Here is a 27,346-nt window from a genome sequence, read left to right on the forward strand (position 1 = left end):
CTGTGAAACCAGGTTCTTATTAGGACTAGCACAGGGCATCAGCTCTGGCAGTTTTGCTATTAGCACCTTGGGACCTTCTGTGCATATCCAGGCAGGATGAGCCACTGTCCCCTGCCTGGTGGCTGCCCAAGATCATGGATGAGGAAGGTATAAAATGAGATTACAGAAAAAGGCTGAGAAGATGAGGCTCTCTACTGAAAGCTGGGTGATACAAATAGCTCACAATTCCTCAGGTGACTCCTTCAAGATCACATACATGAGAGTAACTGCAGAGGAGGAACCCTCAACTCTCCACTTCAGTCAAGAGGCCAGGTTCCTAAGACTCTGGTTGAAATGACAAATGCACTAAAGCTTCCTTGTTGTGCCTTTCAAAAGCAGCTAAGGAATCAGAGGACATTTTCCCATCTCCCTTGAAACATCTTGCCTTTTGCAGTCCAGCTGCTCACTAAAAACCATGGTTATTATCATTTGTCTGTGAAATACCCAAACCCTGCCAAGTCCCTGTGCCTTACGTGTGAACAGCATGGATCACCCTGCAGCCAGAGACCCCACTCTCCTCCATCCTCCCACTGAGAGACATTTCCTGAAGCACTGGCATGGGACGTGAGAGAAGCAGCTCCCACTTCGAGGCACAAGATTAGCCCAGACCCTGCTTGGCAAATTCCACTATTCTTCAGCTATAAATTAAAGAAAAAAAAAAAGTTTATATTACTTTCAGCTCTGAAACATGAAGGGTCAGGTAATCTTTGATATCTCTGTGTCTCTGTTAAGCTTGGTGGACAGAGGTCACAACTGAGGGGAGGTGGGAGAGACAGAGCAACTGCCAACACTTCATTTCATAGGAAAGCAAGCCAGATGGGCAGTGGGTAGATGAATGTGTTGCATCCAAGGAGCACATGTTCCCCAAAGAAGGGCTTGCTGAGGTCACGTGTGTGCCAGGGGTGGTTTGAGTTGGATATTAGGAAAAGGTTCTTCACCCAGAGGGTGGTAGAACACTGGAACAGGCTCCCCAGGGAGATGTCACAGCCCGAAGCCTGATAGTGTTCAAGAAGAGACTGGATAACACCTTCAAACACATGGTGTGAACTGTGGGGTTGTCATACGCAGGGACATGAGCTGGACTTGACTATCCTTGTGGGTCCCTTCAAACTCAGGACATGCTATGATTCTATTAATCATCCTGCCCTTTCCACACACTCACCTCTGACAGCTCCAGTCCAACAGCCAGGGCACGGCAGAGACACAGAGATACTTAAGCAAACTACAGGCAGGACTGGCAGGCAGAATAGATAACCTGCCTGCCCCACAAGGCACCTGGATGAGCTAGCTGCACATAAAGAGTGCTGTTCCCAAACACCTCCTGGAGGGTCCATGCTGGGGCATGTTCAGGTGTGTGTCAGTCCAGATAGCGTTAATGCAGGTGGGGAAGTCACCAGTAAGTTCCAGAGACAATGTGCCGCAGATCTCTTTCCCAAACCTTTCTCACTGTAGATTAGAGCAACACTAAAATTCACCCAGTGATAAGCAGGTAAAACATACTTGTCTGTGAGAGACAGAAGAGATTAGAGACTGTAGTGGTCTTTCCTAACCTTAAGCTTTTCAATAAATCTCTGAAGATTAAGGAGAAAGGAGATTCCATGAAATAAAATCTGATTTGTCTTGGGCACAGCTGTCTACCCAAAGATGAATACTCACATTCTGCTTCTGCATAATTCGTGTTTCTTCACACACAGCCTCTAGAAAGTGAGCTGAAGTAATGACCTCACTACCAGAATTAGCATCCATAACACGTCAGGCTGTGGTATCTGGGCTGTAGGGATGGCAAATACTGACCCATTTCTCCTTAGAAAAGGGGCAGGATTCATTTTGTATTACCTTGGGAACTCACACCCTACCATGGCAAACATCACCTGGGCAGACAGAGAAAAAACAGAATATAATACCGTTCTGTCCTCCTGTCTCCTGACCTTATACAGCACATCCTCCTTCCTCCATAATTGATGTCTCCTGCTGCACTAGCAGCCACAGCCTCTGCTTCTCTGGCTATCCTTTTATAGCTGTAATAAATGCAAGGCAATTATTCTGCAAAATAATTAAAATGTATTCAGTGCCTTAAATCAGGAAATATTTCTTTATAACACCACCTCTTCAGTTATAAGGCACATGATGTTTCACCTGAAGGTAAAACCTTCCAGTCTGCTCTCTGCCCGTGAAGATAGAATATCAGAGGAAAAATTAGAAAATATTTTCAGGAAAAAACAAACAAACAAACAAACAACCCTCATTATGAAGTATTTATCTTGATAAATGATACACATTTGAGATATACATTTAACACACATTATCCTTTCACATATGTATGCATGTGCACATATGTACGTATGTGTGTGTGAACACGTGGCTGGGGGAGAGATGGGTCAGCTTCAGTGCTAGTTAGCAGCTTTCAATGGACATATGTTGTCAACCAATTCCCCAGAGCTAAAGCTCAGACTAGTTTGGCAGCTGCACCCGTTCCCAGCCTGCCCCATGAAACACACTGGGCACAGACCTCAAAAGGGTCTGCGCTGCTGGGTGTGCAATGAGGGGGAGCCAGGCACCTCCCTGCACACCTTTGCACCCACGGGGCTTGGCCCATGACCACCTGTGTGGTGAGATGTGATGGGAAGGAAAGTGCCTGGTTAACAGCCTGGGGTGTTCACTGCCCATCTCTGTGCATTTTCTGTATGAAATGCTAAAGTCTGTAAGAATTTTGAAGTAGGATGCGTAATATTTTCTAGACAGAAAGCCAGCATTATGAAAAAGGCATGAGCAGCTATGATGGTCTGCAGGCCACGTCTCACCTCCTTTGCACTCTCCGAGGGGAGCGGCTGCCTGGCTCCACTGCAGTGAGGCCAGCTTCCTCTTCCTTGGCCAGCTCCTGCCCCACATGCCAGGGTGACACCAGTTCCCATCTCGTGGAGGAAGCCACAATTAGCCAATGAAGAGCAAACAGAAAGCTGATGGAGAGGGCTGGAGGGGAAGGTGGGAACAAGCTGGCTTGCCCTTCATGTTTGGGGCTGGAGAGATTGGAGGACCAGGAAGAAGACATTCCTCATGTAAAGCAATTTGTTTGCTAACTTTGTGACCCTGTTCAAGTACAGACAGGACCAAACCTCCTGGTACAGGGAATGCACCAGAACTGAGGCCTAGAGACATCTTATCAGGGTGCTTTATTCCTTTGCAGGGCACTATCCATGACAGCTATTACATAGAATCACAGAATGTTAGGGATTGGAAGGGACCTCAAAAGATCATCTAGTCCAATACCCCTGTCGAAGCAGGAACACTTAGATGAGGCTACACAGGAAGGCGTCAAGGCAAGGTCTCCTCTTCCTTTACAATTAACCTGGAAAACAGCTGTTCTCCCTTCCCCATCTCTTCTGTCCAGGTCTGGGAATGAAGCAGAGCCTATGTACAACTCTTCTGACAGCCAACTACTGGGTCCTGCCTCCACTGCGCTGAGCAGTCAAACAGAGTACTTGTGACAGAGCACCATGGGGACAGGGAGATGCTCTTGTCCCTTTAGGAAGTGGATGGGATGGCTCTCACACCTGCTGTCAATGGCCTTTCCCGAGGCTGGCTCATTAGCTCTCCTCCTTCCAGCTGCTGCTGCTGGATGAAAGCCTGGTGGCAGAAGTCTGCCCTGGCATGTTAGGAGGCTGGAATGCAGGAGCAGCTCAAGCAGTGGGCAAAGGGCTCTCTGCTCCTGTGTGCCAGCCCAGACCTGCAAGCTGGGCTCGTGTCCACTTGCAAGGGCAAGCCGGTGGCTCCCGTGACATTGGGTCCCTGTAAGTTTAGCTGGGAGGGGTGTCACACCCATCCTTTGCTGCATACAGGTCTGGTGGTGGTTCTTGAAGCCACAACCACCACTACAGCTTTGAAATGAAGCTATTACTCAGCAGCAGCCCATCACAGGTGGAGGCATTTTCTGTGTGATGAGAGGCCACCAAAACTAACCCCTTGCCCACAACAGGAGTCAGCTACAAACTAAAATGAGAACATGGGCTCAGTGGACACTTTCTCTTCCAGCTCCTTCAGCATCACCAAAAGGAAGGGGTTATGATATCTCTCTCTCCAGACAAACTCCTTTTTCCTTTACTGCAGGCTGGCTTCAAACTCTGAATACAGTGTGTCCTGCTATTCCTTCCCATCCAAGCTTAGCACATGTGATAAGTACACTTACGCATCCAAGGTACCTCTGAATGGCTGGGAATTTTCTGTCCTCATTTTGGAGCCCTCATTCACCCTCCATAAGGAAGAAAGCCAGATTTGCCTGCACAGGAAGCCTACATTGTTTCTCTTAATCTGAAATAAATTCCACATTAATCCATACCTACTCTGTATTTGTGCTTGAGGAGAAAACTCAAGAAATTTAGTAGCAGAAGCAGAAAGAGAGAGTGTCTGACTTCACTGCTATTCCCTGCACCCCATTATGGGTCAGAGCATTTGTTTGAAGTACTGCAGACTTATCAGAGAGGGCTCGAGAGAGCTGCTGGCTCCAGGCTAGAGGAGTTACTGAACATCCAAGTCCATTGAGAGTTGCAGGGATATCCAGCCTCTGCCAGACAACACTCAAATACCCAAAACTTTTCCAGCACCAAAAGACTGACTTCTGCCACTCGAGCATCCACTGCATATGCACAGCTACCTGCAAAGGAGAGCAACCATAAGTCACATCCCTGTATCACCCAGCTGGGCCATGCCACTGCAAGCTCAGCTGTGTTTTCTCACTGCATCTTGCTCAGCAGCAGTAAGCTGGGGAGAAGAAAAGAGGGCCTTAGCTGTAGATCCCTTTGTTCTCTGACCACCTCCTACTTTTCAATATCATTTCTGGTGAAGCCTCCTTACCTTCTACTGGCCCGCAGCAAGCACGAGTGTTGTGCTTCTGGCAGAATCGGGAATGGAAAGGAGAAATGAAAGCAGTAGCTATTTCCCAAGTGAGTTGCAATCCCTTCTTTCTGGCAATCTTTGCAGTAAGCCTGCTACTCTATCCTGCTATGTGAAACATAGCATTCATGCCTTCTCACCATGTGGTTTTAATTCTTCTCACTGCCTCACGTGCCACTGATATGAGTGCACCTAAGAGCACAGCCTGCCTCTGTCACCCAGGGCACTTGAATGCCTATGAACCCTCCCAAAGACAGAGCTCTGCCACATGTGCTATTGCCCTGTTTGTGGCTGTGCTTTAAGCAGGGACTCTTAACAAGAGCCTCCAGCCGTACATCCATCAGGGCTGTGAGAGCCAGTACGTCTTTTGAACAGGGCCTGATCCCATTGCACCAAGTCAGTTTTCTCACACTTCACCATAAGCAACTTACTTTCAAGCCCCCTTATTAAAATGGAGATGTTAAAAATATTTACTCCTTTTTTGTAGAGCTTAGAAAACCCAAACACCAACAAAGCCCGGAACCTCTTTTCCTGATCCTGGAGGAGCAGGGCTTGGCATCTCCTACAGGCAGCCACCGACATATTGAAGAAAACAGGAGCTCTTTCCTGCCTGCAGAATTAACAATGTTCCAGAATTAACCTGTTCCTCTGGTTTTGGGTGATTTCCAGAAGGAGGTTAGAGACAGGGGTGCAGTCAAAAAGAACTCAAGGGTAAGCAGAGTTCATTTATTATTTTAAGCAATGTGAAGTTTGCACTTTTCATAATACAGCAAAGTAAGAACATGTGATCCTGCTGAGTTATTTATTGCAACACCTCTGAATTAGCAAAAGGTGCCTTTGCTACCCCCACAAAGTGGCCTTTGTAATTTTTCTTCCTCTGAAGTGCCAGATCTGTCAACATTGAAAAAAGTTGGTTCCAGTACTACAGTGTATCCTGCAGTTAACACTGGTGGAAAAAAGGAGCAGAAAGGACTCACAGACCTGAGTACTCAGTTGGATCTTTCTCCATTTCAGATTTAGAGTTAAACCTGCAGTACAAAGTAAATTAGTTACTCAATATAGAAGAAGAGGTGTTATCTCAGTGGGCAGAAAAGCACTGCAGGTTTTCAGCAAACCACATGTGGTTGCCAACCTCATGGTCCCACCTGGCCCCTCTCATGGTGACTGTCACCCTGACAAGCCACCTCAGACCCAGCTCTCAGGTGACTGACTACAGCCCATGGCTCCTTCATTTCTTCCATTCATGGCCACCCTAAGGCCAGGTAGATAGCAAATCATGCATGGACTAGGTGTAAAACTGCAGAATTATCCTTATGCCAAGGATATCAGCTGGAAGATGTTAAAAATAATGGCATTCTTTGCAGTCACAACAGTATAACAAACCATGGGGTTTCCAGGCAAGCCCCAGGACCTGCCTGAAACTAAGCCTTGGACAAAGCTTTCAGAGCATAGACACCTTTTCTTGAGAGCAAACTTCTCCTTACTAGACACAGCAGAAGCCTGCTTCCCCACAAACAAAAGTGACTGCATTGGAAAACATTCAAAACAAACTTTTCCTGTGAAAAGCTACCATCCTAAGTAATGCACTAATTCCCAAAGTTGAACGCCTGCCTACCATCTTGGGCTAAAATAAAGCCACACACTGTAGCTAAAAATTGCTACCATCCTATGTCCCTTGAGTGCTGTGCACAGCAATGCATGTCACGCACCAGCAACGTTTACCTTTTGTTATTGACTTCTGACCCTGAGGGCAGTTTCCATTTCTTGTCCACTTTCTCTGCTTTAGGAGCAGCACATATGGGAGGCAGCAGGGCTGGCACTGCCTTCTGTTCTCTACAATTCACTTCTGTGCGAGAGCAAAGCCTTGGGGCTGCGAGCACCAGGGGAGCCGGCAAAGCCCTGTCCTTCAGCAGGAGCCACTCTTCTACACCAGGGACTGAAACATCCTGGAGGCTTCATGCATCTTATGTAGAGGGCAAAATTAACCCTTACATTTACCTTAGGAAGAGCCACTGTTCACATTGTGAAAAGCAGGCAAGACAACACAGAGGAGAATCAGCAGGCTTCACGTTTGGCAGTGTCTGCAAATGAAACTGTATTTTAAATTGTCTTTGAAGGGCACAACAGGGAAAGTCTCTGAAGGAAAGAGAAGTTCCCAGATGACAGCCAGACAGCAGAGGTGGTGGAAGAATGGCCACAAGCTTTTCAGAGCCAGTCTAGCTGTTCTGCAACTTCTGAAGATTAATCTTAGAGGTGCGAACCATCCTATATCTTCTCCTATTCTCAGACATGAGGGAACAATTTAAGGAACTCTACTCAGCAGAGGGAGTTCTCATCTCATTCCCACTTTTCCCAGTGAGATAAAGCAATCTGACCCAGGACTACTAGTGGAGGTTATCTGAACAGAGGAGGGTTGCTCCCTAAGCCATCGTCCTATTACTGCATTGCATTAAAAACATACAGGTAGCATTGGAATTAGTAATTCTGTATCCTTTCAAACAGAACAAGAAGACAGTTGATCAAGATGCTATAGTGCATAGACCCAGCTCTGTGTTGACTCTGCCAGGGACCTTACATGGTCAGGGCTGGTAGATTCCTCTGCAAGACTAATATATATAGCAAGGAATGACTGATGACAAGCACATCACTGCAGGTGGCTTAAGGCATGTCTTGGTGGTTACAGAGAGCTGCTCATTGGTTTCAGGTAAGCAAAGCGGACATTTCTTCTTTAGATTTTATACATCCTGGGTTTATATACATTTTAAAAATGGAAGTGGGTAGCAAGGGTAAGTCATTTTACATACAGCCAGTCCTTTTGAGAGGTGATGTTCAAGCACATAATGCAACAACTCAGCGAAGCAGAGGAAGTACACTGGCAGTAAATGAGTATGTCACAATGATTTGTCTCAACTCCTGCAGAGGCAATTTAACATCATTTCAGTGACAGTGTATCAAGAACACACAGGAATTCACTCTAGTGTCAGCATAACTTTTATTTATTTATTGCTGTCAATATGCACAGTAAAGGAAGACTTGATGTGGCTACCTTCGGAGTACAATACTTCTGTAAAGTCTGATATTGTGGCTTTTGATGGTAATAGATCAAAAGGTGCTGCATTCCCTAGCCACAGGGTGATTTTTCCTAACTTGTCTGAATTACAGATATGCTCCCTGGCTGTCCTTTTTTCTGTTCCTTCCAGCATCACATAATATAGACCTTGTAACTGGAAAATAGCCAGAGATTATGCGAGGACAGTGTCAAGAGGAAAACCAGCTCTGGATTGCTTTCTCACAGCCATTCAGCCTTGTAGGAGCAAGAATTCATTTGTGGCTTTCTAGCACACAAGCACAAGTGAAAAAGACACATAAGGATCAGGAGAGATGCAAATTATTTTTTCCAATTGTATCACCTGTCATCACAAAAATGTCAGCCTTCAGTGCTGGACCCTCAGATTATATAAAACCTCCCATTGCCTGGCAGAAGTATACTGGTCAGTAACTGCCTGAAATGGAAAATACAGGCTGTGCCTTCAATGCTTTTCCTCTGGTCTCAGCAGAGTTACCCTCTCTAGGAGCATCACACCCTCTCAGTACACTCCTCCACCCAGCATCAGCACCTCTCCTGTGGCTGGCAAGCCAGGGCTCCCTTCCCTGCCTCATCCCTGATTTCTCCCTAGAAACAGCACTGAATTGGTAGGGAATGACTTAGGTGGCCAGAAGTCAAAGCCTGGGACCAGACAGCATCACAGTCTGCGTGGGACATGAAAGGAGCTACCCTGGAGTCACTGGACATATGCAATACCCAGGAGTACTGACGAGAGGTACAGCCCAGAACACCCCAGTAAATCTGCACTTGAGAGCCCCTGAGCTCTAACTGTACCTCTGCTGGTAACTGCATCACCTCTGTATCATTGATACCTTTGTTTCCCAATTTATACCCCAAGGATAACAGCACTGCTCTGAGCGTTCTTGTCATGTGCCCTGTAAGCATCCTGCAGCCAGCTGCTTGCTTAAAGAAGGTGGGAGAGGCTGCAAGGTTTCCACAGAAAAGTGTTTCCTCTCCTGTGACATACAAGATGACCACATGCAGGACAAGCCTCCCCTGTGATAACCACATGGTGAGCACCTGGGAGGGGACAGAAGCCAGCCAGAAGCCTACCACTGACAAGGCTGTCCATAGTGCCTCTCCCAATTCCAGCCTTGACTTCTTAGAGGTCCCAGTTTGACCAAGATAACCTGGATTGCAGTTAAGTGGACTGGTAAAGAGCAGTACAAAGCCTTGGACATAGGTTATTGACAGCAGTACATACAGAAATGACTTTCCCCACCTCCACAGCCCTGACAGCTTGCTGCTGCCAAGGTTTAATTCTCCAAATGCTGATGGGGTTTGTTGCTGGACACTCACCCATGTGAGTTTTAAACCCATCAGTGTTTTACAGAGGTGATGAGGAGGCCATCCGAGCTGAGTTAAAGGCTCCTCCACACTGAAGTAGCCTATAGATAACACCTTCTGCAGCACATAGCTCTACTCCTCCATCTGTCAATGACACAGACAGATGTCCCAACGCAAAACAAGTACGAAGGTGGTCCCAGGATGTGCTGCCCACAGTCAGCACAAAGCAACCCTCCCTCCAGCTTGCATTGATGCCACTGCTTTTCTCTGCACATGATCATCCTTGGAGCCAAATCCACAGCATCCTCAGCTTGTCTTCACCTTGTGTTGCTAATATTTGCTTGAAATGATGCAGCATCAAGACATTTCTTTGTGTTTGATACTGTTGCCTGTGCTTAGGAGGCCGGAACTGCTGCAGTCTTCAGGAAATGTGTCCCACTGAAGTGCTGATGACTAGGGGTGTGCAGTGAGATGTTTCCTAGAGGAGATGAGGCAGAACAGGGTAAGCTGTGTCCACTCAGGGAGCTTACATTGGCTGGAGCATAGGCTGATAAAGGGCTTTTGCAGAAGCACTTGTATTTGGCAGACAGATTGGACAGGAGAAGGAAAGAAGAGGCACTTCCTAAGCTACGGTCTGTGGTTCACTTTAACACTGACCGTGGTATCTTGACAAAACATGGCTTAAAGTAAGCAGCTGAAGCAAACAGATCTGGAGTCATCAGCAGAGGTTTGCTAGGGTACAGGGAGTGTTCAAACTAAAGCAAAGCCACTAACTAAGGGAATTACCTACACACAACCTTCCCCCACTTTCCCCACCCAAAGGGCAACTCTCCCTTCTGACACTATCACCCGATGGTGTAACTTTTGAGGGGCTGAATGGCAAGTTGAGACCAGAAGCCCCTTCCCACCAAGAGTCACTTTTCATCCCCTGAAGCAGAATCCTTTTGCGACCTCATGATTTGGTAGAGAGTTTCTCTGAAGTGCTGGTCCTGGCTCAGTCTTTTGGCCGCTTCTTTCAGCTCCTCAATGCTTTCAGCTTCTGAATGGGAGAAGATGAAGGACTGGGACTGCTTCACTGAAACAAGAGCAGCACAGAAAGGTCAGCACTCTCCGTCAGGGACACAAACAGAAGACAAAGCTGCACTAGAGCACGAGCCATGTGATCAACACGACTGTGAGCCTGGCAAGGGATGAGCTAAGCACTGCACTTTAACAGCTTCACTATATTGTTTACACAGGAGGAAAATGCTGACAGCACGGAAACACACTTGTCTTCTTGACAGCTGTCTCTGTTTTAGGGTTCTGTGTCGAACCTGATCTAACCTTGCAGGTAGCCACTCTGAGCACTAGATTGGATTGGACAATGTCCAGGTGACCCTTCCAACCTAACTCAGTCTGTGATAAGCATTCAGATTAAGTCGGCTTTCAGCACATGTTTTTTTTAGGGGCCCAGGACCACCACAGCAGTTACCTTTCAGCCCCCATGAAAAGACATGCAACCAGTACATAGACTCTGCTCTCTGGTATAAGGAAGCTCCAAGTTTCCCTGTAGCTCCATTCTACCACTAGGGCATATGAAATATGAACCACATTTTCAGACCTTACTGGTCTGTCAGCCCCATCTGCACATATCTGCTCCTGCAGGATGTAGAAGCAGCAGATAACGAATACCTACAGTCATTCCATGAAGTGCTGGCTCTCCGGCGGTGGAAGCGGCAGCTCTTTATGCGACGAGTGGCAGCCTTGTGGAGGTACACAGAGTTCTTCATGATCACGGGCATCTTGGCCTCCAGCTCGGCATTGCGGATGCACTCTTCAAAGAACTCTGAGAAGACACTACTGTGAGCAGTGACGAAAGAGACACATCAAGCAATGAATCAGGCACAAGGGACTGCACTCACTGATGGGTTGAGCCAGGTAATGACATTTAACACCTCCCTAGATCTTCACAAACAACAGTCTGCGAAGCTCCGGAGTATCACCAGAATTAACAAGTTCAAAGTGACAAACCTCCAGTCCCCAACAAATGCATATTCAAATAGTAGAAAGAACCACAACCATCCATATCCCATCAATCATTCCCACAGCTGCTCATGATTCAGCTTCCAAAAGCCTCTGGTATTATGATAAAACTTCTCAACTCTCTTGCAACAGAGGGGTCTGAAACCTTGCTCATTGCACTTTCTTTGAAGGACACTTAAAACCCATCAAGTTTAACTGCAGACAGGGAGGTGTTGGCAACAATGGCACAGGCACACGCACACAGGCCATACATGGGCAGGGATTTCTAAACAGCACAGCAAATACTAGCACATATATGCATATATTATAGGTTCCATAAGAAGCCCTATGTCCAATCTATGGCAATGTTATTCTGTTCTGATCTGCCACACAAGCTGCTTTTCCTGGCCGACTTCCCCTCTCATGGTCTCAAACCAACATATCTTCTGCCATTCCAGTCTTGCTGTCCTCCTGCCTGTCACTGATCCCTTGCTGTTCAGAGGGCTTGTGTGTCAATGAGCCCCAACTCCTACATGAAAGGGCAGGGCAGAACTGCAGGAATCACTTGGAAGGACCGAGGCAATCTGTGCTGGGTCTGACGTTAAAGAGAACATTGCTAGTCCCTCACGTTCTCTAGGGTTTTGCTCATCAGTACACTTTTACTCTTTTGAAGAAAACATCCCCAAAAATCTGAGATGAGAAATGAGCGTCAGGAGACATTCAGTGCCAGAGGTTACTCACTTATGCCCTGTGCAGGCAGCTCAGACCTAGTTGAATGCTGAGCTCAACACATCCACTTTTTCTTACTATGACTCTGAGCCAGTGGGATGAAGTTCAGAATCATGCCTTTTTGTCTCAGTTTAGAAATCTGATGCAGAAACTGTTGAATAATACTTCCATATATTTATGTATAAATTATAAATATGTGTGTATATATATATAAAAACTATTTAGATGTGTATTTATACTTGTATATGTAGCAGTGCTCAGAATGCCACAAGACTTTTTGACTTTTCTATATTGGCCCAATACATCCATCTTTTACTGAAATGAAGCCTTAACTGCATAGATGCAGCACCTTCATAACAGCTTTCCCCTGCACTATATTTGAGGATAGAAAACAAGGAATATTTCAACCAGTTGAAACTCCTAACGTCAATTCCTGAACCTGAGTCAAGCCAGATGCTAGGGTAATGCTCCATCTTACAGAAGAGAAGGGGGGAAAAGAAAAAAAAAAAAAAAAGGCAAAGAAACAGAGATAAGCTGTGAGGAATTCGAGTCTTACACCTGACATGTGAACTGCAGTGCTGGAGCGCTGAGTAAGGATCCAAACTTCATCTGCTGGGCCACCTCCCAGCACGTTCCTACAGTAACTGATGTTCTTGTAACCAAGGCTGAGAAAAGAGTTTATCTTGAGGGGAATCAGAGGATTCTTTATAACTCAGACCCAGTCAGTCTTTACAGCTCTGCCATAGCTTCCCTGTTTGACATTTTGGAAAGCGTTTAGTTTGTCTTACACTCAGCAGGGTGGGGTGGGATAATTTTGCCCTCCTTTGAGGGCAAAACACCAAGTGCCTGCAAAGCACATTCTGACTCCTCAAAAGGGAGATGTAGTTGAGGTACAAGGAGCTGGGAGAGCACATTGGTGCAGTTTTCTAATTTGGGAACTTCTTTTTGTATCTGGGAAGATGGGTAGAAATAGTTCCTCTCTCAGGACTTGCTCATCAGTAGAGAGTGTGGATGACTGACTTACTTCTCAAGTTACTGACATCTGCTTTCATCTTCTCCTCTTTCTCCTTGTTGCGATCCAGAGAATTTAAGCCTTGCTCTAAGCTCTGCAATGCTTCCTCAGCTTCTCTCAGTCTCTTCTCCAGATCCATGCGCACCTTCACCTCAGCCTGAGAAAGAGAAGAAGCACTGCTGAAAAACAGCTTGTGTCTCAATAACCGTTCTGCTAACTCACAAGGTCTGTGAAGTACCCACCAAGCAGATGAAAATGAAGAAACAACAGTAAGGAGAACCAACAGAAATACGGTAAGCAAACAAAAAAGCTGTTCCTCATGTCTTCAGACAGAAGCTGAAGTCCAGCTCATCTTAGTAATTCTCCTTTACTCTGACTTTCATTTTCACAGCTTTCCTCTCATTTTATGAACCATGTGGAATCAGAGATGGTATTTCAATCTGTGAATTTGTGCTTATGCGAGTACTTGCAGCTGAGCAGGAACAGGAGGACATCTTTCCAGCAGAGATGGACTTGAGATAAAGGCAGTCAGTTCCCACAAAAGGATGCACAGTACTTAGTTTCAGAAACAAAACACAGGTTAGAAGAAGAGGATAATTTTAGTAGCAGCTTCACAAATGAGAATAACTAATAGAGCTCAGGTGAACTTAGCTTTAATTTGGCCAAGTGGAAGTTTCCAGGAGAAGAACTCTGGGCCCAGGAACAGCAATATGCAACATAGGCAGGGGATACCTTGAGGTCTCTCTCTGTCTGCTGCTTCTCTGCAGTCAGCTCCGAGAGCGAGTTCTGCAGCGCTTGTGACTGGGAAGAGTAAAACTCCCGCTCCTCCTCCAGCGCTCGAGACCGCTCCTCATTCTCCTTCATCCTGGTGCAGGGCACAGCAAAGGAAGATAAATGAAGATGACCATTCTCACCTCAGCACATCTCACAGGAGGGAAGGGGCTCAGTATCGTGATGGAGCATGCTTAACTACCTGTCTGCCCTGAGCGAAGAGGCACTAACAGGAGCACTGTCTGTGCTTCAGCTCAATAACACAAGCATTGCTGGAGAAAACCAAGTGGACAGTTCTTGAATGGAACATTCTCAACCCCAGATAAGGTCCAGGAGCACCAGACATTTCTTATGGACAAGTGCACAAACACCAAATGGATTCATGTTCCTGAGTCCTGACATGAAAGGAGCAGGCCCAAGCAGCAGCAGGTTCAGCTGCCCTGCCTCACTGTCTCCTCTGAAGTGCTTATAACCTGAACTCCTGCCATGGGAACCAGACAAGCTTCCAGACTTGTTTTTGTGCTGGCAAGCAAAAAGCAAGTCAGCAGATAGCCACGTCATTTGGCACCACTAAGCCTGAGCAGGACCAAAGTGTCCTCTTCCTTTTACTGCACCCAGGAAAGGAAATTATAAAGGATCTTGCCTCTCTGCAGGTCTCAGGAGAAACAGGGGAACAGTTTTGAAGTGATACTAATTTTAAGCCTGAAAATATTTAGCCATACCTTTTCTGATTGCCTCCCACCTGTGAGGAGGAAAAAATACCTCTTTTCCAACCACCCTCTCCACACTGGATCACATCTTATCCCACATCCCTGTCTCTGACACCACTGTAAGAACCTCTGTCCCCAGTTCACCTCTTCTCTGCCATGAGTTTCTCCTCCAGAAGTTTTTGCATCTTCTCTTCAATCTGTCGCAGGCTGCAGTGCAGTCCCCAGATGGGGCTTTGCTCTTTGCTGGGGCTGATTGGAGGTGGGAGCTGACTCTCATTTTCTTCCAGCATCTCCAGCATTTGCTGCTTTTCCAGGGAGAGCTCCTTGAAGAAGGGCAAAGATTGTATCAACCAAGTCTAACATTTCTGCTTCTGTTCCTGCCTGTTCCCTCCCTATTGAGTCCCTGCATCCTTACATCCACAGTCCTCATTCAGGTTAAAACCAGGAATAACAAAATGTGGTTTTCCCTTCCTACCTGCCTCTTCAGGAACAAGCCTCCACCATAGCCTTCCGTATGCAAGGTGTGATAACCTGCGGATCCTTCAACACAACATGCTAGTAAGGACCCAGGCCATGGACTGGAGCCTTGTGCTTCCCTAGTTCATCACTGATGCAGGCAGCTTCCCTGCCTTCCCCTCTCACCTTGCTCCTCAGTGTGAACTAGAGGCAGCCCCTTGGTGCTACTTCTAACTGCGGGGCAATAGGACATATCATGCTGCTTTCCTGTGAATTGTTCAGTCTGCTGTGCAGACTCCTTCTCTAGCTTTTGAGTTCTTTATTTCATACCTATAACTGTGAGCAAGGAGAAGAGCTCAAGCGAACATCAGCAACAGATTTTTGCATAAACTTGCAGGATCTGACATGAACATTAAGGATGACATTGAAGCTTCAGAAGGTCAGCTGTGTGGAAATTTCACAAAAATACACATCTAGAAATTTCCACCAATCCACCAGAGTGATACCAAGTTAGGAAAGGGTTTAATACACTGACACTCCATTTCCTAAATTCCTGTGTGGTACATAGTTCCCTGGGAACCATGGTCCATTCTTTGAAGAAGAAATACCTCTCTCCTGCTCCAATTTATGACAGGACATAGGGAGTTGCAGTTCAAAGAAAAAAAAAGATCAGAAAGCTATCACAGACTTACAACCATGTTGGCTGAAATATTCCTCTGGTAGGCTCTAGTCCAGCCCCTTGTTCAGAGCTGGTCTGTCAACACAGCAAGATCTGGTCATCTGTGGCTTTCTAGAGCTGAGATGTGAAAAACTTCCAAGATGGAGGCTCTTCAGCCTCTCCCACTGCCTGCCTACCTGTCCAGTGAAAAGTCTCTCCCCAGTGTTAAGCCTGAGGTTCCCAAACTGCAACTTATGGTCATTGTGTTGCATCACATCACCTGGTTTGGTTCTGCTGGGCTCCAAGTCACTTCTAGTCCTTTTCTGCAGGGGATTTTGGTCTTGATATCAGCTACCGAATGAACTTGTTCATCTGCACAGGACTTAACTCCAGCACTAGCAGATGCTTGATTCATTTCTACAGGACAGCATCACTTTCAGCCCTGGTCAGTTCTCATGGATCATTCCCAAAATGCTGTCACTCAGAGGGGAGAAGTGGTCACTCACCTCTAGGTTTTTCTGTAAGGACTGTGTCAGGCTTCGCAACTCTTTCTTTTCTTCCTCCACTCCTTTAAGGGAGCGGGCTGTGAGCTCTAGCTCCCTAAAGAAGCAGAAAGGGTGACAGCTATTGCAGGGGAACACTGTCCCCACAGACTGCACAGGCTGTGGATCTCTTTGTGCAGGACCTGCAAGCAGTGGTTGGCACAGGCAGCCCTGGAGAGCCAGGAGCCTGCCGAGAAGCATTATGCCTTAAACACACTATGGGTGTCCAGGAGCTTTACTGTATCTCCTGATCCTCAAACCAAAAGCAACTGTTCATGTGCTTCTCTAGCAAGGGCAGGGCTATGGTTGCAAGTGGCAGAGCTCAGACAGGGCAGTCATATCTAAGCAGATGTAGGTCTATGAAAAGAAAAATGGTTTTCAAAAATCAAACTGGCTTTTCTGAGATGTTGTTTAGGGAGAGGAAAAGAAAAAAAGAAGGCAATGGCAAAACATACCCTTTCAACTCAGGGTAAAGCATTTGCATCCTTCCCCTTCTAAATACATTTGCTATTCATATTTTGCATAGTGTAACTCTTAAAATGACAAAATTATTCTTGATAACACAACTTCATCATCCACCCAGCATCATTCAGCTGATGGTGGAAAACGAGATTCAGATGTCTGGAGCTGACATGGCTGGTCAGTCAATCAAACTAATTGCCTCTCTGAAATCCTCTAGCACCTGTCCATTGCCATGCTACCCCAACTAATCTGGGGTCTGCTCATGTCCCAGCCCTTTGAAAATTAGGTTGCTGGAGCCCTGACTGCAAAGTGAAACTAAGCTGAATTCTATTGGTCACACAAGTGATAGCAATTGCAGATAAACTCATCTCAACCGTTCCTGTTGTGGTCAATATAGCATCGATCTCCTTCCCACATGCACAGAATAGGTGGATTTCACAAACTGTTTTGATTGGCCACCACAGCAGCACTTCTCCCCAGCACGGAAGTTTGTGTCCTTTTCGTGCCCTGAGTAGTTTGCCCCCTTACCTTCTGATCTGCTCCTGCTCCAGCCGCAGTTCCTGTACCACCTCTTCAAACCGCTGCTTCTCTGCTTCCAGCACCTGGTTCAGACGCTCGAGTTCCTGGTCCAAAACAGAAGACAGAAATGTGCTCTGCTGGCACACAGGTGGAAAAGGCTTCCCTGTTAACAATGACTGGGACTTTCAACCTGAGCTATGTAGAGCCATGGGGTATCCAATTCCACCACACTTTTGTCCAGGGGCAATTAGAAAGGATTGAAGGTTGGTTGAGGATTTCCAGACATCCAGAAGTCCCAGCCGCATTACCAGGCACCTGGAATTCCCTGGCATGGTCCTTGCACAGATCAGCTCTGCTGCATATATACAGAAGGTCCAAAGCTCCCTGGGAAAACTGGACTCAACATGCATGTACCATTTCCAGGTACCCGTGTGTGCAGATACAGAAAGCCCGGACAGGAATGTGACAGCCTCAGCACTGCTACACCTGGAGTGTGATATTTCTACTACCTTGGCCTTGCTTCCCATCCCCACTGGGACAGAGAAAGACAAACTGCACAGCTACAGCTTTGCACAGTCTAAACGACCTGTCACTATCTTCATACTAATAAAACCATGCTTAAAGAGCATGGAATACCACAAGCTATCCTCGAGCAGTGGAACAGTCTCTTCCCCTAGTTTAGAGAAAGCAGTGGTATAGAAAAGACCTACTGCTGATGGAGAGAGACAAGGACAAATCACAGTGAGGGTCCTGCTCCTGGTCAGGTCCCCTTGCAGCTTTAGCTGCTAAACAGAACTCCTGCTGCAAGCCCAGACAGGTCACAAAACAGCACTGACTCCAGATTAATTCATAATAAGACTCTTGCTCCATGGTGCAGATACATGCTTTGAGCTGCTTTGCCAACATATTGCTCTGAAGCCTTCAGGCTCACAGCAGGTCACACTGCCATGGCTCAGCGAGCTATGTATTCATTCCTTCATTAGTACCAAACTCCTTCAAACTAACCTGACCCCATTTGCCCTTTGTGGGCAATAAAGACACTGTGCATGACTTTGTAAGAGCAGAGGTGTGTTCCAGGGTCTTTAGACAAGGGCATTTCCCTCCCTATGACTGTGGGTTGTGCAGCAGGCTACCTCACCAGAAAGGGATATCTCCCTGCAGAGGCAGAAACAGCTTAGCCATAAAGGAGTGTCCAAGACACCTCTGAATTTTAACTCTGCAGAAATGTACAGAGGAAAAACATAGGACAAAGAAGCCCAGGTTGGTATTGCCATCTTTTGCTAAAGAGGGACAATGGTGATTTTAGATTAAATGTGAAAGATAACATGCAACAGTTTGCAAGATTGCAATGTAGTGGTCTACATCCATGCAAGCTTTCCCACCATGTAACAGGACAACCCATTTGCAAAGCTATCTTACAACAGCTTTATGCTATAAAAAAACTGGTATAGATCTGGGGTAAATAGGAGAATAGGTTAGTTTAAAAAATATTAAGTAGATATAAGTTAGGAAAAGTTTGGAAAAAAATAAAAAACTTGATAAATTAAGGTATCATAATTACATCTAAGGGAGTGCTCTCAAGTCTTCCCCAGTGCAAAGTTTGTTCTCCCCATCTCTGGTGTGTCCAAAGAGCAAAACATGTTGCTTTTTGCTGCTCCTTTTTTCTCACTATGGTATCTCTACACTAGAACTATGTCAAGTCTCTTTATTTGCTTTCTAACTGTGGAGACAGACAAACTGATTGCCAGAGTCTTCTTGAATCTGCCAAATAACAAGTGTATAAGTCAACCCAGTGAATATGAATTTAATCTGATCTTTGTCCTGGAGACATAATCACAAGCACACTGCATGGAAAGTGCCTCAGAAGAGGAGTAGGGTTACATCTCCAGGACCCACCTCATGGCACAGCTCTTATTCCTCTCTTCATCCACAGGGCCCAGAGGTTGACTGAAGACTATTCTGGCTCCACAGGATCCCTACCTGAACCCTGACATGCCTTCAAACCAACAACTCCCAACCTCCCAGTCCTGTCACACTGAAGGAAATCAGCTTGTGATGAACACTCACCTCTTTTTGCTCCCTCTGCAGGCACAGCTCTTCTGTTTCTTCCATTAGCTTATCTGCAAACACACACACACACAGAGGCCAAATGCAGAGAAAAGCAAAGAGAAAAGCAATTTATATCCTGGGGATATTTATGAGTATGAAACACTGGCTGTTTGAAGCTTGAAAATGCAGCGTTCCCTATTGTTCTTTGTGTATGTGTCTGGGAGGCTCCAAAGGCTGAGATGATGCTAATGGGATGTTCTATAATTTCCCTTCTGCCAAATAACTTGAGAAACTAAACAACCATATTGCTGTGTACTCCTTCTAAGGTTTCCTCTCTGTGTTCTTAAAGAGCATTAACAAACTAACCTTAGCTGAGTCAGGAAATATTCTTATCTCTGCTTCACACATAGCTAATTTCAAAACTAGTCTTCCCCAGTGCAGGATTGAATAGAAAACACCACTAGCTTGACAGAAATTATGTGAATGGGCCAACCACTGTGTGGTCTTGTGATATGTGAAGGAACCTGACTGGTGGCTCCAGGAAATGCAGCTGTACTGGAAGTGTTCATACTGGGAATGTAACATAGCAAGTGCTGTGCTTGTTGTGATCTCAGGGAAAGCAAACCCTTCTGGATACTCTCACTGCATCCAGGCATTTTGGTTTCTCTGGACTGGCGAACCTCCAGTCAGTCCTCCTGCAGCTTGGTACCCCATCCCTACCTGCCTAGCACATCACACTGTCCATCAGCCCCCTGGACATCACTGCCAGCTCCTTATCATCACCTTGGGATGTCCCAAGCCAAGCACAGAAACAAATCCCCTAACTTAGCCCCGAAACCTCTAGCTGTTAATAATAGTTTCCTTCATCATCAGTTGCTCTTGTCTACTGAGGACACATGCCCACCAGAGACTGTGACCCGATGTACCTACATTGTGCTACCTTAAACAGAGGCCCTGCCTTAGGCAGCTCTTAGTCATGCTCATAGGGAACTAGGCAAAAACACATTCCTCATGGATAAGCCTGGGGTTTAGCTCTCAGCTCTGCCACTCAGCTGCCATGTGAGCAGGGGCAGATTCACTGTAGCACTCTATGATTAAGTCTTCTCCATATCAGGTGATGAAGATGCTACCAGTTCCCTTTGTACTAGGGAACTGAGGAGATTACTACTGCTGGCAGGATTGCTACTGCTAGGAGGAACGCAGACCTCCTCCTCCTGCCCACAGCAGGGCTCCTGGATCCAAAGCAATAGTGTTGTGTTACTGAAGTTCTGCCGACCACCACAGCTGCCTTTCCTCTCCGCTCCATCCTTCTCCCTCCTTGCTGGGACGCAGCACAACCTCACTGCAATTACACGGAGGTTGTCCAACCTTCCCTCTTCTACCACTCCTCGGGGGGACCAAGCTCAGGGCTTGATGGGCTTCTGCAAATTCCGTGCCTGAGAGAGAAACCTGCATCTCAGCTGGGTTTGGGACAGGTGGAAGGTAACTCCAGGGGGATTCAGGGAATTTCCCAGAACATTGTTTGCTTCCTCCACAGAGCCTTGAACTGCTGTGAGGAGCAGTTCCTGACCTCAAAGCTTCACTACAGTTTGGACACAGATCATTGAAGGTCAGGCTAATGAGGCAGAAGCCTCAGTAGTTATATAGGAGTATATAGACAACTGCTGTCATAAGAAAGTAACCAACTGTGACAATTGACCAGCTCCGAATGTTCTTGTCATGGACCAAAGAACCCAATGAAATATATATTTTATTTATATTTTATATTCCAGATATCTCCTGTTTCCCACAGAACATGCATTCCTCTATGCCTCCATTACCTTTTCTTTTATCATACTGTGGCCCTCTTTAGTTTCTTATGCTCTTCAGTCTGCTCTGATGGTTGCAAAATAATGTTTTGACGAAACTTTCTTGTTTCTAATTTTTCTTCTATCTCTCCAGGTCCTCCCCTCAGCACTCTGTTATCATTTGTCAGGTGTGGAACCATTCCTCCCTGTCTGCCTCACATACGAGCACATCCATCTGCTCATACGTGTGAATGGCGCTTAGGTGGCAAAATGAACATGCCTTGATACTTTAATTTTCATCCCTGTTACATGTGAGACCACATACTGACATCACTGCTAATCAACATGGATGCAGAAATGCAAAAGGCTCTTCAAGATTCCTCCAGTGCCTTGATGATTCAGAGTGGATACCACAAGCCCCTGCTTGTGGTTTCTTCCGACCTAAATGATTCTGTGTTCATCTGGACCAACTGCTCTCTCTCCATTGCCCACAGAGAGAGCAATGACAATTTAGCCACTGCCATTAGACACCTCAAACAAGCCCATGCAAATGTTCCCACTTCCAATATGAACAATGTGAACAAAGGCAGACAAAGACCAAGTAGAATAAGACCAAAAAAACCCCAAACCAGCTAGAAGAGGAAAATCTGGGCACAAGAAGTTGTGATCAGCCTCAGAAATACCAGTCCTGTGCGATTCAGGGAGACAAAGGTACTGGCTGTTTGCCTGGTGAGTAGCTGAAATCAGCACATCCAAGCTTCTCAGGGGCAGCAAACATTTGTGCAGTCCAACCATCAGGAGCTGCAGGACTGCAGCATGCTGGCCAAAGCACATTCTTCCTTTCACACAGATATCCAGATCCTACCTTAGCATTTTCATGTTTTAACTACTTTCAAAACCTGAATTTCAGCTTCTCACTGCTCAAAAGCTTCAACCAGTAAAAGCCAGTCATAAAAACCTGTAGCTGCTTGGCTTGACGACACTGACAACTCCAGAAAAGCAAAATGGCTCTTTTGGGGCTTATGGCTTTTGTAAGTAAGAGTTTCCTACCTAAATACTCCTGTTTCTCCTTGGCCAGCTGCAGTCCTTGGGCTTCCAGGCTCTCAATCATGGCTTCTCCCAGCTGGGCATTCTTCCAGGTCCTGGGGAGAGCAGACACAAAGCACACAATGTAAGAGAGCTAGGGGTCCCACAGAGCCAGGCAGAGGACTCAGCCCAGCAATCATTCAGTTCAAACATGGAGACTCTCATCAGCTGGGAGAAAAGTTCTGTAAATTTTTCTTCACAAATTAATGGAGAAATTTCCCTGGCATTCAGCAATATATATATCTATATATATTTCTTTATTTATTTAAATACAGAAGTGGTATCTCAACAGCTGGCAGCTATTCAAAATTTTTTTCCAGTGTTTTGGAGATTTCTACAGTGAACTTAGTCTTCAGGCCTCTCCAGACTGGCACAACACATGCACAGCCTCCAGCAGTACCTGGAAACCATTAAATGAATCCTGACAGACTTTAGAACCAGATTTTAGCTTTTAACTCAACTAACTCCCCATCTGGCAGTTACATTGTCTTCTACGGCCTTTCTAATACTTTGCTGCTATAGCCACTCCCTCCCTTCAAACACTAACTGATTGACTCCTTCCCGAAGCCTTCTATCATCAGCCTTTCTGGTATCCATCATCCAACCTGAGACCAATCAATCCCTCCTCTGCTAATCTTGTAAGCCAGTAGGATTTGGTGTCTGCCTACATTGAGTTAAGTGCCTCTCCTCTCCCTGTAAAACAAACCAAACCAACCAAACAAAAAAAAACCAACAACCAAAACCCCAAACACCCACAAAACCAAAATCAAACAAACAAACAAAAAAACCACACCAAAAACAGAGATACAAATCAAACAAGGTACTGGCAAGTAGGAAGAGTAAAAGGAAACAGGCATATTCAAAGAGTACCTTGTGCTACTGTAGGACCATTGGTCAAGGAACCTCAAGGTCTGTTGAACACATTATAAAACTAAGCTGCAAAAAGGCCTGTGGAGCAGATGCCCATTACTGATTGAGTTGATGAACAGGGTAGGCTTTAATATACATATTAAATACCAAGGACAAAGACACACAAATCAAAAATAGAACCAGAAATGGAGTTTGCTGCTGATGTCCATTCATGTTCCATTAGAAAAAATTATCTACACACATCAAATACATAAAATGCATATGTAAAATTAATCCACATCTATTTATATAGATGCACATACAGGAACAGCAATTGCTGCCGAGAAATTCTGCCATCTTTGTTAAATCCTAAGGGAGTTCATTAACATTAAACACCTCTAAGCCTTTCTGTACCAGGCCTCTTTGTGAGCCATTTGAAATTGTAGCTTTTCGGAAACTATTAAGTTGGCAACCTCTTATAAAACAATTTCAAGGCAACCTGTACTTCATCTCTTACAAAAGCCAGACAAATACATTAAACACACATCACCTCAGGGACCAGGCAGATCACAGCTCCAGCAGCCCAAGCACTGCCTTGTGCTCTTTGCAGACAGCTGGGTTTCTTTTCAGCTAATGAGCATCTAGGATATTCTAAAGTGCAGAGGAAATTAGCATGCTAATTAAAAAGGTGATGTTGTGCCCACAGGTAGACATCTTCATCTTGAGTGAGAAGTAGCAGCTGTGAATGTGTTTTTCCCCTAACACCCTCTGATACAGAATGAATCTGATTATAGAGAAACCAACAGCAAACAGCTCAAAGGTAGAGACATGACAGAGTTTATCATATGATCACTAGGAGAGATTCAAAATAGCTGTACCCTTTAAGATGTCTGTTTATCGGGTTCACCGTTTCAGAGCTCACTTCCTTCTGCTTTCCCAGTCTACCAAGATAATTCGCTCTCCATAACTCAAAGTTTCTTACACCTACTACTATATAACTTAGAAGATGAACCCTTATCACTGTGTAGCATTTCAGCTTTTATTCCCTTAGTCTGCTGGAACCTATGCCACTGTGTATCTGCACCTGGGGGGAGGTACAGGCTCTGACTGCAGCTGAGGGGCAAGCAAGTGCTTTTCTTCTGTACTTCTTAACAAGTTGGTTTTCATCAGAAAAAGCCACATTGCTTCAAATGCTGGAAAGTGCAGGGTCAGGAATGCCCTTGAGACACGTAGAAAGTGCCCTTATAATCTACCTCTGCAAAAAAACCCCGAAGCTTTATAGTATTTCCATTTGCTATACAGCTCAAACACCAACTGTCCCAGTCCTTTCACAGCACTGGAACCATCTCTCTAGCTTTGTCTGCATTCTACCTTTCTGAGGAGCACCCACAACCAATTTTTGGAGACACTTAGCACATACATCCTGTGGATCATGAAGTGCTATGTTACCTAGTTCTCTCTAGGTAAGAGCCCAGGATGGATAATCATCTATAGTTATGGGGATTAGGAGAGAGGGGACACAAAAGTATGGCCATCCAAGGAGACGGGGTATATGAAGGCAGAGTTGCCTAAGTAGGCAGTGTGAGGGTCAAGAAAGGAAGGAGTGTGGTTTTGCCAAGGGCCTAAAGGAGTAGAGGTATAGAATTGGTTCTTATCCAGCAGCAGGCACAAATACCTTTCAGAAAACAAGAGAATCAGGACAACCCATTTTTTAATCCTTCCCCAAATGTCAAGTGACTTTTTTCTTTATGCCAATCACAAAATGTTCCCAGCAGAGTGTCACAGGTAGGCATGCAATGTGGTAACTGTTTGCATGTTTCTCAGAACAAGCACTCAGCATTATTCTCAGCTGGGCTCAGCCGTGCCCTAGTTCATGCCTTTCTCCTGACAAAAGGAGTTGGTGATGTGGTTTTTCTTACCCATTGCCCACCAAATCTACTTTTAACTATTGGAGGGGATGCCGCTATGGACATAAAGAGAGCACGTGTGCCCCCCTCCCCTACTTACAGGGGCAAAAGCCTCTGGGGTGGGAAGAGAGCCTGGTCAGCTGGGAGTCAGGGCTTTGTGCATTGCCCTCCTTTGTGCACTTCTGAAAAGCTTTCAAGATCTGGCAAGTGTGCTAAGTCCTAGCCACATCACATTGGAAGCGTAGAAAGATCATCAGCTCCCCTCCACACTGAATAAGCAGCTTCCCTGTTAAACCAGGAGGGTTGGAGAGGAGTGGAGAGCTGAAGGCATCACTGAGTACACTGAGGGTAGAGGTAATAAGCTGTTGTGCAGGCATTGCCCACCGCCCTCCCCCCAGCCACAGATGTCAAAAGGCAGTAGAAAAAAATTGAAACAAAGAAGAAAGGACAGAGGACCCTTTCCACCCTGGATTAATTTTTAACTCTTTCCCTTACTTAACAAAATCTCAGCCTATGAGGCTGGTGGTTTTTTGAGCGTGGTGTGGGGTTTTTTATCCTTTGGTTGAGTTTAAAGAATGAGGGAGACTGTAGGATGATCACAATAAACTGGAAATTCTGCAGTGCCATCAGCAGTACAATCTCTGTCTAGGAACAGGGCAATAAAGTAGGTTGCCTAGATTTCAGCTGCATAATTTTAGCTTTCTCATTCATCGCCGTTCAATTTACTGGCCCCTGCTGTGACTTTCTGGCTGCTGCTTGGCTCCCAACCTGACCTTTGGAGCATAAATCTGTGCTTTTCCTCACGTACAGGTTATCAACAGCACTGATTAGGTTGGCACAGTAACTGCATCACTCTCCTCTAATACAAGAACAGAAGCAGAGAAGGGAGGGAAGGGGGTATCACAAGTGAATTTTCAGCTAGGTGCAGGTGGTCTTCTGTATGACAGCAGCCACTACCTAGTTCCTGTTTTAAACACTGGTGCTGGAATGTTGGAGCAAGGACTTGCATGTGAGAACCCCTCCTGAGCTGCACAGTTAAGTCTAATGTTGGTGAAGGCAAGCGGAGACCTGTGCTATTGAAGAAAAACCTCTGAATTACTCAAGGGCTAAATCTGGATTCCTCATCCTCTGCAGTGGCCAAGCCTGCTCATGCTGAAGGGGTGACAGAGGTCTGCCTTGGGTCTTGTGTCCCATGGGGCTCATGCTCCCATCAAGCTTTAAAGAACAGCTTAGTGTTGCAGTGCACACAGTACTGTGGAGGTAGCTGAGCTTGCTTCCACACCAAAGCCAGGCTCACTGCAGCAGCACAGAACTTGACTTAGCCTGATCCTCCATAACACTGTGTTACTCATTAACTACAAACAAAAATTTTCAGCCTCATGGAGTTGCAATTAACCAAGACACCTCCTTTATCATGCATACATGCGTGCATACATTGGTATTACAAGTTAAAATTGCCTGAAAGGGCAGCTTTTGTCCCTACAGTCACAAGAGATCATGTACAAACGCTCTAACACAGCTGCAAAGGGCAGAGTAAAGTGCTTGTTGCTTTAAGTCTCATAGCTGAATAGCAGGCTCTGCTCTACAGCTCTGGAAGTTTCTACCTGGTTTAGGAAAGTCAAATTCCTGTTTAAGGGTTAGTTCTTCCTGCATCTGGTGAAATTTAGAAAAACCCTGCTCTGGTTTCACGGGACAGCTGCTCATAGTACTGTCAGGATTCTGAATACTGAGGGATTACAGAGCTGGTGGCCAACGAGCTGCAAATCTCTCCAGCTCTCTCAGACTCTAAGCTCAATATTGTACACATACAGCAACCAAAGTCTTTCATCCATCTGGGTGGGCTGGAAATGCTCGGCTAAAACCTCCTCCCCTGGGATTTAGCCTGCCTCTGCATTTCAGGATTAAACTGCCTCAAGAGTCCAAATCCTGTGCAGCCTGAGCACCCCAGAATGTGGGCATGGGGATGCTCACACAGCACACGATTGCCTCAGGGCTGTTACTGACACCTTGGTGTGGCAGGTCGTGCTTGGGAGAGCAGGGACGGGCTGGTGACGTCCCTGCTCACGAGCAGCATGTAGAGCCACATGGACAGCTGCTCACCAGCATTGTGCCTTGTCTGTTCTGCTCTTATCTTACCCCAAATTCATACATCTGCAGTGTAGGGAGTTTTTCTGCAGATGACAGCCTGGGCTTGTCATCAGCCATACTGCAAACTGACGCAGAAAGCTTTGTGTCGGCTTTTTCATTTAGAGAAGAGATGGGTCCAGGAGGCAACTGAAGGTCTCACTAGCCTTGAGGAGCTTATCTTCCTCCCATTAGTCCTTCTACTGAGGCTTTTTCCTCTTTATCCTTTATGCATCTACAGAGCAGATGAAAGAGAATACAGAATAGAAAGCAGCTTACACTTTTCCAGACTCCTGTAGCATCTCTAGCCACTGAGCCTGCTCAAACTCTGATTCGGCTGCTAGAACAATGTTACCCTAGAAGAA

At 45.9% G+C, this 27,346-nt stretch overlaps 1 protein-coding gene across 2 annotated transcripts in view; it reads right to left on the reverse strand.

Annotated features, from left to right (window-relative positions):
- Positions 1–7,917: 7,917 nt before the first annotated feature.
- The window catches only part of PLEKHD1 (pleckstrin homology and coiled-coil domain containing D1), a 28,781-nt gene continuing 9,352 nt past the window's right edge, over positions 7,918–27,346 (reverse strand). Inside the window, exons 4-14 of one of the 2 annotated variants that reach the window (XM_071808603.1) lie at positions 27,261–27,337; positions 22,066–22,157; positions 19,247–19,299; positions 17,189–17,283; positions 16,163–16,256; positions 14,687–14,865; positions 13,794–13,926; positions 13,074–13,218; positions 10,995–11,144; positions 10,271–10,394; positions 7,918–9,797 (exon numbers count right to left, since the gene is read on the reverse strand). In XM_071808603.1, coding sequence (XP_071664704.1) covers positions 9,773–9,797; positions 10,271–10,394; positions 10,995–11,144; positions 13,074–13,218; positions 13,794–13,926; positions 14,687–14,865; positions 16,163–16,256; positions 17,189–17,283; positions 19,247–19,299; positions 22,066–22,157; positions 27,261–27,337 — 1,167 coding nt within the window. In that variant the 3' untranslated portion in view covers positions 7,918–9,772. Of the gene's footprint in view, positions 10,395–10,994; positions 11,145–13,073; positions 13,219–13,793; positions 13,927–14,686; positions 14,866–16,162; positions 16,257–17,188; positions 17,284–19,246; positions 19,300–22,065; positions 22,158–27,260; positions 27,338–27,346 lie in introns of both variants that reach the window. The other variant, XM_065839879.2, reaches the window with a different exon arrangement.

Source organism: Patagioenas fasciata, chromosome 5, assembly GCF_037038585.1.
Source record: "Patagioenas fasciata isolate bPatFas1 chromosome 5, bPatFas1.hap1, whole genome shotgun sequence".
Lineage (NCBI taxonomy): Eukaryota > Metazoa > Chordata > Aves > Columbiformes > Columbidae > Patagioenas > Patagioenas fasciata.